Consider the following 12779-nt stretch of genomic DNA (forward strand, 5'->3'; position numbering starts at 1 on the left):
GTGCATCCATGTCCCTGTGCCTCCTGAAGCCTCTTGAGATGAACTATAGAGACAAACCAGAGCTAATTCTAGAGAGTAGGAGAGGGTGTGGGGATACAAGCAAGACCAGAGATGAGTCACACAGCACCTGACCAGAGAGCTTGCCATCCCAAGTACCCTACTGCCTCAGGAGGTGGTACTCTACATTCAAGGGCCAGACTGGAAAATGGGAGCGCCGGTGCTAGGGAATCCTGGGAAGGGAATTCCAGCCCCTCTGGAGGTTCCAAGTGGTACAGCCCATGCTTGATCCAGTCTCCTCAGGAAAGTCAGTGCAGGGTAGTGCCAGGTGGCTCTGCATTGGGTGCCAGGGCATGCCCAGACCTGTTCTGCAGGGCTTGGTGTGGGTCTGGGCTGCTGGTCACTATTGTTTGAAGGCTGTTCTCTTCTAGTGAGATTTAAGAGAGTCTCTCCTGGGGGGTGGGGAGGGGGCAAAGCTGGATTAAGGATGAAGTCTAAAGGTCACCTCCAAAAAGTTCCAGGGGATGCTGACCGCAGCCCGAGTCTCCTGTGGCACCGTGTCCAGGACCTCAGCCTGGCTCCCAGGGTTGGCTCTTTAGCACTTCTGTCCTTATCTGCCTGTGAGTGGCGGGGCCACAGGCAGAACTGCTTCCAAAGCAGAGCAGGGAAACCAGTGTGAGAGGAGAGACGCGACCATAGTCACAGATCAAGGTCCCGGAAGCTCGCTCCTGCCTCTGCAGTGGCCTCTTCCCTCTCAGTCCAGGCTCCAGCTGGAGAATCATATGGAGCAAGAATGGGGAGTGGGTGTTCTGTGGAGACAGGAGGGGATGGGACAGCACTTCAGCTCCTGCTTGGGGTTGACTGAACCCCTGTCGTTACCTTCTAAAGCCAGTCACCCAAACCCTTCCCGAGGCCAACCCCCAAGCTGCTGAGACACTCCTTTGGGTGAGGCTGAGAGATGAGTCATAGGACCTTAAAGGCAATGGAACCAGATGGCTTTCTGGAGGCGTGGGATTCCCCATAGGGAGGACCTATGACCTATGGCGTGGTTTCAGAATATACTGAGGGAAGTGTGTGGAGAAGCCCAAGTTTTAAAATGAAAACACTGAAGACCATTCATTGGAAACAGTAAGGAAGAGGTAGCAAGTCAGGGCCGTGGGGCCAGCTTTTCACTGAGAGAGGTGGCCTCGGCTGCACAGGATGCCTGCAGACTGACATGTCCGTCCACACAGATGCAGGAGAGGATTCTGAGTGGTCCTTGGAAGCCAAGGTCCCTAGGACTGCAGGCTGAGGCTGCAGTTGGCGAATGGGTGGGAAGAGTGTATTAGAGCTAGCACCTGCTTGCCGTGTGTGGAGGACTTCCCTGTGTAACCTTATGTCACCTCGATAAGGTGCTGGCTTTCAGATAGGAAGGTGGCAGGAGTGGACATGGAGTCTTTTCTGCACTCGGCAGGAAGGACATGGGCAAGACCCTGGGAGCAGAGTAAAGAGACTGAGTCTTTCACACCACCGCATGATGAAATCTTAAATGTGGTCTTTCCCCACTGTTTTGTGGGGTGAGTAGAGGGAGAGGGTGAACAGGCCACAGGGCAGTTACTAAGCAGAGACTTGGGAGTGGTAGCAAGCATCTGCCTCAGAAACCCCACCCCCTCCCCCAACACGTACACACAGATAAAGGTGATGGTGTGGCCAGGATTTTATTAGAGATTTCAGATTTAATTTAAGCAGTTGCCTTGTAGATACGGTTTCTTTCTCTTGGGGAAGATACTCTCACCACATAGCTGGGGACGGTCTCTAACTCTCACCCTGCCTCAGGCTCCCGAGAGCTGGGATTTGGTGTGTACCATCGCACTTGGCTTCCCATGTGGCTGTGTGTGTTCAGTCTGCTGTCAGCATCGCTAGGCAGTCTATGAGAAAGAATGGTAATCTTTTCTAAAGGCTTAATGTTGCATGTCGCCATTTAAAATTATAATATCTAAAATTTGAGACTTAGTTCTTTTTTTATTTTTATTTTTTAAATTACATGTGTGCACCTATGCAGATGGCCGCAGTAGCCAGAAGAGAGTGTCAGATCCCCTCGAGGTGGAGTTGATGGCTGTTGAGCCTTCTGACGTGGGTGCTGAGAACCCACAGGGCCAGTCCCCTGCCTCTGGGGCTCTGCAGATGATCAGTCACTGTCCTAAAGACCTTACTCATGAGGGCTACCACTGCAGATCTTTAACAATAGAACACAGGATGCTTCCCTCTGTTGTCCTTGCTACATCTTGGATTGCAATCTTAGCAGAGCTATGAGAATTTCATATTTCTGGAGGCCCTTGGCACGAGAACAACCAGGTGCCCTCTGCCTGTCTTACTCTTACAACCCTGGAACTAACTCCACCTGGGTGCCCTGATGCTGGGCGGTGTGCCTGGACATTCATGAGGTGGACTCTTGGTTCTGTGTGCTTGTCACGGCCTGCCCTGCAGCCTGGAGTAAGGGGGTGTGAGTGAGAATTTATATAACATACAGATAACCCTGAGTCTGGCCAGATTCAGGCTAAAATGTGTCATGTGTACTTTGACCTGACATCTGTGAGTCACAGGTTAAGGTTGAAGCTCTGCTCATTCCTTGTACCAAGAAGTCTCTGTCTCTGGGGACTCCAGACACATGAGGAACTACCTGCTGGTTCTGGTGCCTGTGTTTCTCATGGTAGGCCTCTCTCACACAGGTGGTAAAGACTATCGGCCTCCGGGAAGTGTGGTACTTCGGCCTCCAGTATGTAGACAATAAAGGATTTCCTACCTGGTTGAAACTTGATAAAAAGGTAAGTAGGGTTAACTATTTACAGGCTATTGCTCTGTGGACATTGAAACCAGAATGCTTCAGCAAGGCCCTTGTCTTTTTGTTCCTTGTTATTTGTGTAAAGATTTTTGTAGACAGAGAGGCTGCACATTTCCAGGAAGAGAGAATGTGGATTAGATTTAGATCTTGGCTACATCTAACTCCTCCTCCTGGCTCCCCTGTTGGGGCAGGTAATGGTTAACTGCCTCGCTCTTAGTTGGCCTTAGTGGCTTTTTTCATGAGATGAATCTAGAAATCATGAATCACGCACCATATCGTCAGAACCTGCCACTGCTCTGTTTTGAGTCTGCAGTAAATTACCTTCTAGCTCCAAAGATTGGGCAACCCCGCTCACAGTAATGAAATCATCAGCTAAGTGTATTTCCTTCAGACCCTTGGCAGGCTCTGCTTTTTTCTTCACCTCACCTTCTGTGTCACTCTAAGGGGGGTGAGGGTCAGTTCGTGATCCAGGGCCAGACCAGCTTCATAGCGGGAAGGAAGGACATGGGGTCGTTCCTAAATGAGTTCTCTGGGATTGATAGCGTGGTCTCAAGAAAGAGGATGGGACGAGCCAGTTTCCAGCAGAGTGGGAGAGTGCTTTGGACTGAATTTCTGCCTCGCACCCTACAGCCATGAATTTCAGGGCTGGGGAATGTGGTTGAGTTGGAAGAATGCTTGCCCAGCATGCACAAAGCCCTAGATAGACCAGGCATGGGGGATTGTACCCAGAATCCTGGAACTCAGGAGATGGAGGTGAGAGTATCAGAAATTCAAGACCATCCTCCATAATGCAGCAAGTTTGAAGCAAGTCTGGGATACTCTCACGTGATAGCAGTGATAGTTACATGATACTTTTGAGTCACTGGTGCTCGGGAATGGCCTGAAGTCGGCTCTGAGTACTGCCTTCCGTCTCGCAGGTCTCTGCACAGGAGGTTCGGAAGGAGAACCCTGTCCAGTTCAAATTCCGGGCCAAGTTCTACCCTGAGGACGTGGCCGAGGAGCTCATCCAGGACATCACACAAAAGCTCTTCTTTCTGCAAGTCAAGGAAGGGATTCTCAGTGATGAGATCTACTGCCCCCCAGAGACAGCCGTGCTCCTAGGCTCCTATGCGGTTCAGGCCAAGTTTGGAGATTATAACAAGGAAATGCACAAGTCTGGGTACCTCAGCTCCGAGCGACTGATCCCTCAGAGGTGAGCCAAGGCTGGGCTGGGTGAGCACAACCCCCTGCTTTGGGAGGAGAGAGCAGGAGGTATGAGAAGGGAACAGGCAACTCTGTCAAGGTGAAGTGTTCCCTTAAGCCAGGATGCTGGCATTTTCCTAAACGCTCACTTTGGAATGTTCTGAGCCAGCAGACTCCCCTGATGATTATCTGAGACCTAGCTAGGGTCCCATGTCTCTCGTGGGTCTGAAAGGCAGGCCCCTTTCTGACCTGCCTGCTTAGCTCTGCTTGGTTTATAGTACCCTGACCTCTGGAAAATCTGTCCTTACTAATGGTGGCAAAAAGGGACCCCCTTTGGAAGAAAGGGTTATTTAAAATAATTTTTAAAAACTCCCAGCGGGAATATGTTCTTTGAAAGGCTAAATCTTCAGGTTTGTGCTCAAGAAAGAAAATCAGAAAGTAGAAACAAAAAAGCCATGATTGTCCCATTCAAAAGAACAGTAAGGGGTCGAATGCTGGTGGCAAGTGACCTCAAGGGTGACAGTCCCGCATCTCTCCTTTCCGAAACCCAGAGTCATGGACCAGCACAAGCTCAGCAGGGACCAGTGGGAGGACCGGATCCAGGTGTGGCACGCAGAACACCGAGGGATGCTCAAGTAAGTGCCTACCTTTTCAGCGCGCCTTCTCTGGGACTGTAGGTAGTTCTTCCAGACAGGTCAGTGTTCGGTCTTCGTGCTTGGTAAAGTCCAAGACGGACAAGTGGATTCCCCTTGGGGAAGAGAAAATTTGAGTTTTGTGTTTTAAACAAGGCCTGGTGTTCTTGCCTGGGGACAGAAACAACTGAGCTGCAGCCTTACACGCTAGCTAGTGCTAACCACCCTTCAGAGGAAGGCCTGGTAGCTGACACTCATTTGACTGAGGGGTAGCGCTGGTTGCCAGTGCAAGAGATTCTGTCTCTTGTTGAGGAGCTGTAACTAACATGATTATTAAGGCTATTGCCTTAACGTACTACACACTATCTATAATGTAAGCACGGACCACAGTTGACGAGGCCAGTGACACTTAAGGGACAGAGGCATGGGGCTTTCGGCTACTCAAATGAAGACCCCAGCCCCTGCCTCTGGCCTTGCGCACAGCCCCCACTACTTCCTTGCAGTTTAGGACTCAGGGACTGTGTGCCGCAGAGGCCTTGAGTGGGCCAAGAGTCTTTGAGAGTCCTTTCTTGGGACCCCTGATTGCTCTGTGAAAGCAGGAAACAGGGTTATCCCTAGCAAGAGAATAAAAAAAGAAAAAAACCTGTCTCTTTAGAAACCAGGGCAAATCAGGGGTTCTTCTTGAACTCATGGGGCAGATAAATCACAGGGCTCAGGACAGGCCCCTCTCATGGAACTGCTTGCAGGCCTAGCTTGTCCCTGCTGCTTTTGGTAGCTCTAGGCCCTGCCTGCCTGTATACCGTGCCTTCTGCTCTATTCTGTGTGACTGCCCTTCATTTCAAGAGTACCCAGAGGCTTGTGTATTTGGGTGTAAATGCTGCGAGCTCTAACACCTATGTTTTCTTTCCCATTAGGGATAGTGCTATGCTAGAATACCTGAAGATTGCCCAGGACCTGGAAATGTATGGAATCAACTATTTCGAGATCAAAAACAAGAAAGGAACAGACCTTTGGCTCGGAGTCGATGCCCTTGGACTTAACATCTATGAGAAAGATGACAAGTGAGTTAAGTTGATCGTTGATTTTAGCTTGGGGTAGCAGCCCTGGAAAACAGATGAAGTGCCAGTCCCACGTGTGTTAGACTGTGTGGCAGCATCATCTTAAGTGGTGACTTGAAAGTTAGCACCTTGTGCATCTGTTCTGTAGCACAAGGAGCCTGTGGCAAGGGAAGGCCCAGAGTGCAGCGACAACAGGACTCTGAGCCCTGTGAAGCAGAGATTGGTAGCTCCCAGAGGACTTTCCCCCTTCCACGGCTGCTCCTAGGCTGTTGCCTAGCCAGGGTAGACTCCTGGCTCAAGGCTTGTGCTAATCCAGTCAGGAATGTTGATGATGCCACCAGACACTCCAGGATTCTGTAAGCAGCAGCCTGCATGTATGAACAATTAGCTAAATCCCCTGAGTCTGCAGAAGGTGTCTAATTGCTTCACAGCCAACAACACTGTCTGTGATCAGAGTCATAGAGAGTTGCCTGGCACAGGCACCTCTTGTCAGCTGCAGGTGTTTGTCCCTGAGATGCCTTCTTCCCACCAGGGAAAGTCATCCTGCTTCACCAAAGAGGTGGTCCTGGAGGTTGCCTGAGCACAGAAGATTGCCTCTGACTGTAGAGCTATGAGACAGGAATGTCCCAGGGGCTTGATGTCCCCGTTAGTAGGTCTTCTCTGTGAAACATAGAAGCCTAGAGCCCGGGGATACAGCTGAGTCCTGTGAAGTGTGTCAGGATGTGAGGTTCTGCTTCATCTCCTGTCAGCTCCCCAGATCTACCCTGTCCCCATGGTCTCTCTAGAGCCTAAGGACATGTACATAAAGAATCCAGTTAGTGGCCAGGCATGGTGGTGCACACACCTTTAATCCCGCAGAGTCACATAGAGCTCTGTGAGTTCAAGGCCAGCAAGGGCTGCATAGTGAGACCCTGTCTAAAAATATAAACAACCCATCCAGAACATTGCAGGGACCCTGAACCCTTGGAGAACCAGAAACGGCTGTGGAGGACTTGCTGCTTGTTTGGGTGACGCAGTGTTGGTAGAGAATCTGAGGAAGGAGTCTCAGAGCCAGGCCACTGGCCTTCCTCCAAGCCTGGAGTGGAACCTGGGGCCTGTGAACCATTACCATGTCAAAGAGCTATGCACAGAGTCAGACGGTCAGAGAACACCGGGCTCTGGCCCTGGTGGAAATGCATGCGGGAAGCTGCCTCTGTCCCATAACTCCATTTTTGAACAGCCAGATTTTGTAACAAGCCCTGGTGAGGGCTGTCCAAACAGGTTTTTCCAGCTGTAAGAAACAGCTATAGGCAGGAACTTGCTGATGTCAGCCTGTAACCACCGCAGAGATGTTGCTTTTTTTTTTCCCAAGTAAAATGTGAACTGTGCTCTACTGGGCCCTGCCCTCGCCGTTCTCCCAGTGGCCTTCCGTCTTCTCTCCTGGTAGCAGGAGGCAGCTCTGTTCCCATCACCATACCCTCTAAAGAAGGCACGCCCTGTCTTCAGAGGAAAAGCATTTAAGTGGACATGGAGTTGGTTAACAGCCCAGTTCTTTTCCCGTTTGCAGTAGCTGTAGGAGATTGTTCTGGGCTTGGAGGGACCAGAGCTCTAGGGGACCGGGTGTTGAATTGCATCCTTCACTAATAGAACTGGTGGTGGGGATTGGATATTCTTGATACATTGTTAATATGAGTAATCCGATACACAAACAAGCAGATACATCTTATCATGGCCATTTTGAAATTAAATGGGTTCTGGCTGGGACATGTCTCCCAGGAACCCCCCTTTTATGATATATGTCACACAATTCAACAGGAGCCTGGGTACTGAAAGCATTTGTCCCCTTTCTGGGCTAGGAAGGAGGAATGGGAGATAGGCAGACATAGTCCACCCCTCCATGAGCCTTATGCACAGAAGTCCAGTTAGGCTGGATTATGATTCCCCCTGACACTCGCATACCAAATCCGACACAAAAATAAATTAACTTAGCACACAGGGCTGGCCCTGAATCCTTAGTCTTTGCCAGCACACCTGTCCCCGTCCCGCCTTGGGTCACCATCATGAAGTGTAGGTCTTGGCTCCCTTTAAGAGAGTGGGTCCTGGGGGAGCTTTGTGGAAAAACAGATGCCTGCTGAGGCTGGACACCTGGCTTTTCTAGGTCAGAAACTAGTGAGACCTGTCTAGACAAAAGCTGCAGGACAGAGCCTGGACTCCTTGGGTTTTTAGAGTTGGTGATGTTGACCTGGCTGTGTGACCATGCAGCTGTGGGTTGAATAGCTACCCCCTGGTTCCTAGCTCTTCTGCTACCAGGTCTTGCTCTTGGGGTCTGGGGCAAGTGCTTTAAAAATGGCTGCCTGACATCACCATGCTTTGACATTTCCCTGCAAGGGGGACACAGACAGAAATGGTGGCAGGGCCAGGCCGTAGCTGTATTTCAAGTGTTCTTAGACCTGTCGACAAAACCATACTGCTGAAAGTTCTGTATCCCATGGGTGACGGCGAGGTGACAGAACGAGTGCCGTGACGCATGCTAGCGGTGGGTGAGGTAGGATAGGAGGAAGCCGTAGAAGAAGCATCCATGCCTGGCCAATGTCCACCACGTCTGCAGTTGTGTCATGACTGCCGGGCCCTCGAAGCCACCTGCCATTCTTACAAGCCCTCTCGTGGCCTCTCGAGGCTGCCTTGTGTTTTTGACTCAGCTTTTGCTGCCAAAGCAAGAGCCACGCTGCCCGTTACGTCGTTAGGCACCGAATCCCTCCCCAGACTCCCGCCTAGCTGCAGTCCGCTCCAAGTAGAACCCATAGGAAATGACAGGGTTTGTTTTGTTGTTTTTCTTTTTTATTATATTATTTTTATTTTAGGTGTGTGTATGTGACAGTGTGGGGGTGGTATATGCACACGTGGAGCGGATGTGCGTGTGCAAAATCCGGAGGACCCCAGTTGCCCTGCTTGACCATGCCCCACTTTCTTCCCTTGAGACTGGGTCTCTCATTGAGGCTGGAGCTAGTCTGGCAGCTGGTGAGACTCCATAGCCGCAGTGCCGGGTACAGATGCTTTTTATATGAGTTCTGTGGATTTGAACAGTGAACTCTGGTGTTTCACACTTGTGCCCAGAAGGTTCTTGCCCGCTGAGCCATCTCCTCAGCCCAGGACAGCTTTTGATGGCAGTGCTTGTGGTTTGAGAGTCTGTTTGAGAATCTGTCTTTCCTTCCAGATTGCTCTTACTTCTGGTAAAGTGTTGGAGAGTAGGCTGGTTAAGCAAAGCAGAGTGGTCTTGACATCTCTTGATTGAAAAGCCAGAATTCAGGCCAGTGGTGTAATGACATTGTGTAGTAAGGCCATCTAGGGCTTCTGTGTCATCTCAGCTACCGTGGACTGACACAGGGCAGCATCCAGCCAGGCAGGAGGGTGGACTTCAATAGAATGAGAGCCAGAGGTGTAGAATCCACCCCCATCCCTGCCCACCTCATGGGTCAGCAGCTTCTCTGTAAGGAAGGCCCATCTGGAAAACAAAGCATGTTTTTATAAAGCCAGAAGTAACGTGGTATTTAACACTTAAGCTGGTTTGTCTCAGAGCGGGAAGGAAAGGGGCCTGGGGCACAGGGGACAAGGAACCGTGTCGACAGCCTGGAGCCCTATGTTGAAAGTATAGTTTTAGAGCTCTGAGTAAAAACTCTGCTGACATATCTGGAGAGAGTGCCAGCTGGCTGGTAGGGAGTTAATCAGACAGCAGAACAGAAGTGGGGGCTCTGACAGTACGAGAAGTTGGGTAGGGTAGGCATGTGGGGGTTGGGGGGAGGTCAAATCGGACAAAAGAGTGTTCCCGATTAAGAGTCCACTTACCACACGGTGACCCAGGGTGAGCTGCCCGAGGCAGAGAACTAAAATGTGGCTGCACCACTGGGTTGAACCTAGAAGGGTAACGGCTCTCTGAACTTGGTATTATTAATTATTATTATTAATTATTATTATTAATTATGCATCCTGGACTTTGCTTTGTATTTTAAGTGAAGAGATTCGCTAAGGTCCCTCAGTCCAAGAACATGTGAGCTTGTATCTAACCAACTGCTGCTTTTCTTCTTACAACCTCAGGTTGACCCCGAAGATCGGCTTCCCTTGGAGTGAAATCAGGAACATCTCTTTCAACGACAAGAAGTTTGTCATCAAGCCCATCGACAAGAAGGCACCTGTAAGTTCAAGTGTAGACAGGGTCACTGCTTCCAGTCGCCCAGCCAACCGGGTGTTCAGGACAAAAACTGAGGTTTCCTAGTGTCCAGAGCACACGGTGTTCCTCAAGCTCCCCTCTAATGGAAGCTCAGAGATCTTTGGGCCATGTGACTGACCGCTGCAGTGGGAGGTTGCTATGGAGACCAGCTGTGTCCATGCAAAGCTCAATGATGTAATCTCAGTCTTCATACAGAGAAAAGAGCAATTCTCATTGACCTTGACCGAGTGATAATAAGTGCTTCTCAAAATGACACACTTCTGCTGTGGCACACCCGGCTTGCCCAACCTTCATGTGGCTAGCCAGCCTACCCCTGGTACCAACTTGTGGGTGGAGCCCATGCCTGTGTTTCATCAGTAGTTGTTTGGAGGATAGACAATGAGCCCCCTTCAAGTCCAAAGGACCAAAATTTGGCTTTCTGTACTGCCTTGGGTTTACCGGTTAACTGTTCCAAGTGTTTCAGAGCATGGTGGGTCCCCAGGGGTTCCCTTCTGCCTCTTGCTTCCTGTCTGCGATGGGCAGCCCACCCTTCTCCTGTGGTCACCCTGGCCTGTCACAGGCATGTACTCTGCCCACATGGGCAGCAGAGTATAACATAAGAGCTGAAAGGACCAATGCACTGTGAAACTTTATTTGGGTTTTAATTCTGTCAACATTTAAACTTTTAATTGATGTTGGGTCAGAATATTGAAGACATATAGGCACAACTGTTGTAAGGTAGAAATAGCAAGAACTCTTCTAGGTTTTGTTTTTTTAAGTGTAATTTTTAAAAAGCTTCCTCTGGCTTTTAAAAGCCACAGTTGTAGATTGGGAAAGACTTTGGGTCCCCGTGTCTTGTTGTTGTTCCCTAGTTACATCGGTAAGCTTAGAGAGGCTAGCATGGCCTGTGTCCACACCGGGGATGTCTGCTAAGCCTCTCAGGGCTGAGCACCCCTTGGAAATTGTAAACCCGCTTGGAACACTCAGCGTATGGACAGTCACTTCCTGGCGGCACGTGAGCTAGGCTGTGGGAACTGTAAAGTCAGCAGGTCCCCCGCTTGGCTTGTGAAAGTATTTTCTTTATTGAAATGTCTCCTGCTGTTTATAAACCTGTGACCCCTTCTCCACTCTGCGAGCACTCAGTCCTTTAAAATTAAGCTGTTTAATACAGGCTCCATGGTAACAGCTCCTCCCACCACCCCAACTGAGGGTCACAACGAACCCATGTTCTGTGGGCAGTGAGGCAACACAGCTAGAAAAATAGTTCTGAAGTCTGGGTAGACTGCTGACACATTTTCTTTTTTTTTTTAATTCAGCCGACAGGTGTCCTTTGGGGCTAGACAGTTGAAGACTGTGTACATGTATGTTGGCATACGTTTTAGCTTTCTTTGGAAAGCCCAAGAATGCAGACACAGTCGTGGTTGATCTGACGGAATTAGTGCATACATGTTCACTATCAGGCAGCCCTGCTGGAAGCTTCCCTTATAGAAATGGTTGCCAGGGAGACTGCTTCGTCAGTCTAGTGTTTCCCGTGCTAGTATGAGGCCCTGAGTCTGTATCCCAGCAGCTATATAAACAGCAGGTGCAGTTGGAGGCATGTGTGACCCAGTGCCGAGGGGAAGTGAGCCGGGCACAGGAGGCTCTGTGGAGCTCAGAGCCAGCCAATCTAGCTGAATTTCTGAGCTCCAGGTTCGAGGATACACCCTGCCTCAAAAAATAAGGTAGAGGGAGCAACAGAGGAAGACACCAACACCCCTGAGCCAGCACACACCAAGCATGCAACCCAGGAGCCCGGGGTTCCCGGATTGACCTGCGGCCATGGACGGATGCACTTCTGCATTGTGATGGGAGGGCGAATCTAACAACACCCCTCAGATGAAAAGTAAAGCAGGCTGAGGGGAGGGAAGGAGGGTAGTCAGGCCTCTCAATGTAGACCCAAATGCAGAGGCAGTGTTAGTCTGGGAGCTGAAGGGTGACACGGAAGCAGTGACCCTCCATTCCTCCCCAGGGCCGTGGAGTGGCCATGCCTAATCCCAGTGTTTTACTTGGGACTCAAGAAAACCACATTCTCAAGGTTAGACTATAATATAAACGACAGCAGAAACCCCAAAGGTGCGGAGGTGTAGGGTTTCTTTCTTTTTGCCGCCTTGCAAAGGGATCCTTGGGAATTTATAAAACTTCTCTAGAGGGTAAGGCAGGAGGCAGCGTCTTCCCTGCCCACTCACAGCAGTCTGGGGCCTCGTTCTGACCTTTCGGTGGGCCCTCCAATCTCATTTCCCTTTCAGCATGTCTGGGCAGCTACCTCTCCCTTCAGAACATTCCGTAGCCCCCAGGGAAAGGCAGAGAGCTCTCTGGCAGCTGCTCAGTGGCTTTTGCACTGTTAGAAGATATCTGGACTCTGCCAAGCTGGTTGCTCAGGGTAGCCTCCTCAGGAACTCCTCTGACAGACCCCAGATGGTCCTGGAATTGGACTTTGGCCTCATGGGAGCTTCCTGGGAGTGTGTCTGACAGGATTTGGGGTGTCTTGGGTTCCCTTTCTCTTGCTCTTCTGCCTGATGTTTGGTTTTAGGACTTGGGTTGTCCATCTGCTAAAAAAGCCTCCCCTTGTCTCTTTTTTGCATTAAAATGTTCTCTGAGGACTTGAACTCACAACTCTAACTTGGAGTCATAACTGGCTTCTTTTCAAAGGCATAGGAGAAATTCCTTCCCCTCACCCACCCAGCTGCCGACTGCTAACTCTGGAGTGTTTTCTAATAGTTTCTGAGTCAATTTCTTGTAGGCAGGGGTTTGGGGAGGCTCATGTTAACCTGTATGTAGTTCTGACTCTTGAATCGATGTGACTGGTTGTTTTCTGAAGGGGGGGGTTGGTGCATTTCTTTGCACACACTTGTGAGTCACAGTGGAAC

The 12779-nt window shown here is 50.2% G+C and overlaps 1 protein-coding gene across 1 annotated transcript in view; it reads left to right on the forward strand.

The window, feature by feature from the left end:
* Ezr (ezrin) overlaps window positions 1-12779 on the forward strand; it is a 41809-nt gene that overhangs the window by 23104 nt on the left and 5926 nt on the right. Inside the window, exons 3-7 of the mRNA XM_028772722.1 lie at window positions 2706-2801; window positions 3736-4010; window positions 4552-4635; window positions 5547-5693; window positions 9762-9858. Coding sequence (XP_028628555.1) covers window positions 2706-2801; window positions 3736-4010; window positions 4552-4635; window positions 5547-5693; window positions 9762-9858 — 699 coding nt within the window. The remainder of the gene's footprint in view (window positions 1-2705; window positions 2802-3735; window positions 4011-4551; window positions 4636-5546; window positions 5694-9761; window positions 9859-12779) is intronic.

The sequence above is a fragment of the Grammomys surdaster genome, unplaced genomic scaffold (genome assembly GCF_004785775.1).
Source record: "Grammomys surdaster isolate TR1022 unplaced genomic scaffold, NIH_TR_1.0 218, whole genome shotgun sequence".
Classification (NCBI taxonomy): Eukaryota; Metazoa; Chordata; class Mammalia; order Rodentia; family Muridae; genus Grammomys; species Grammomys surdaster.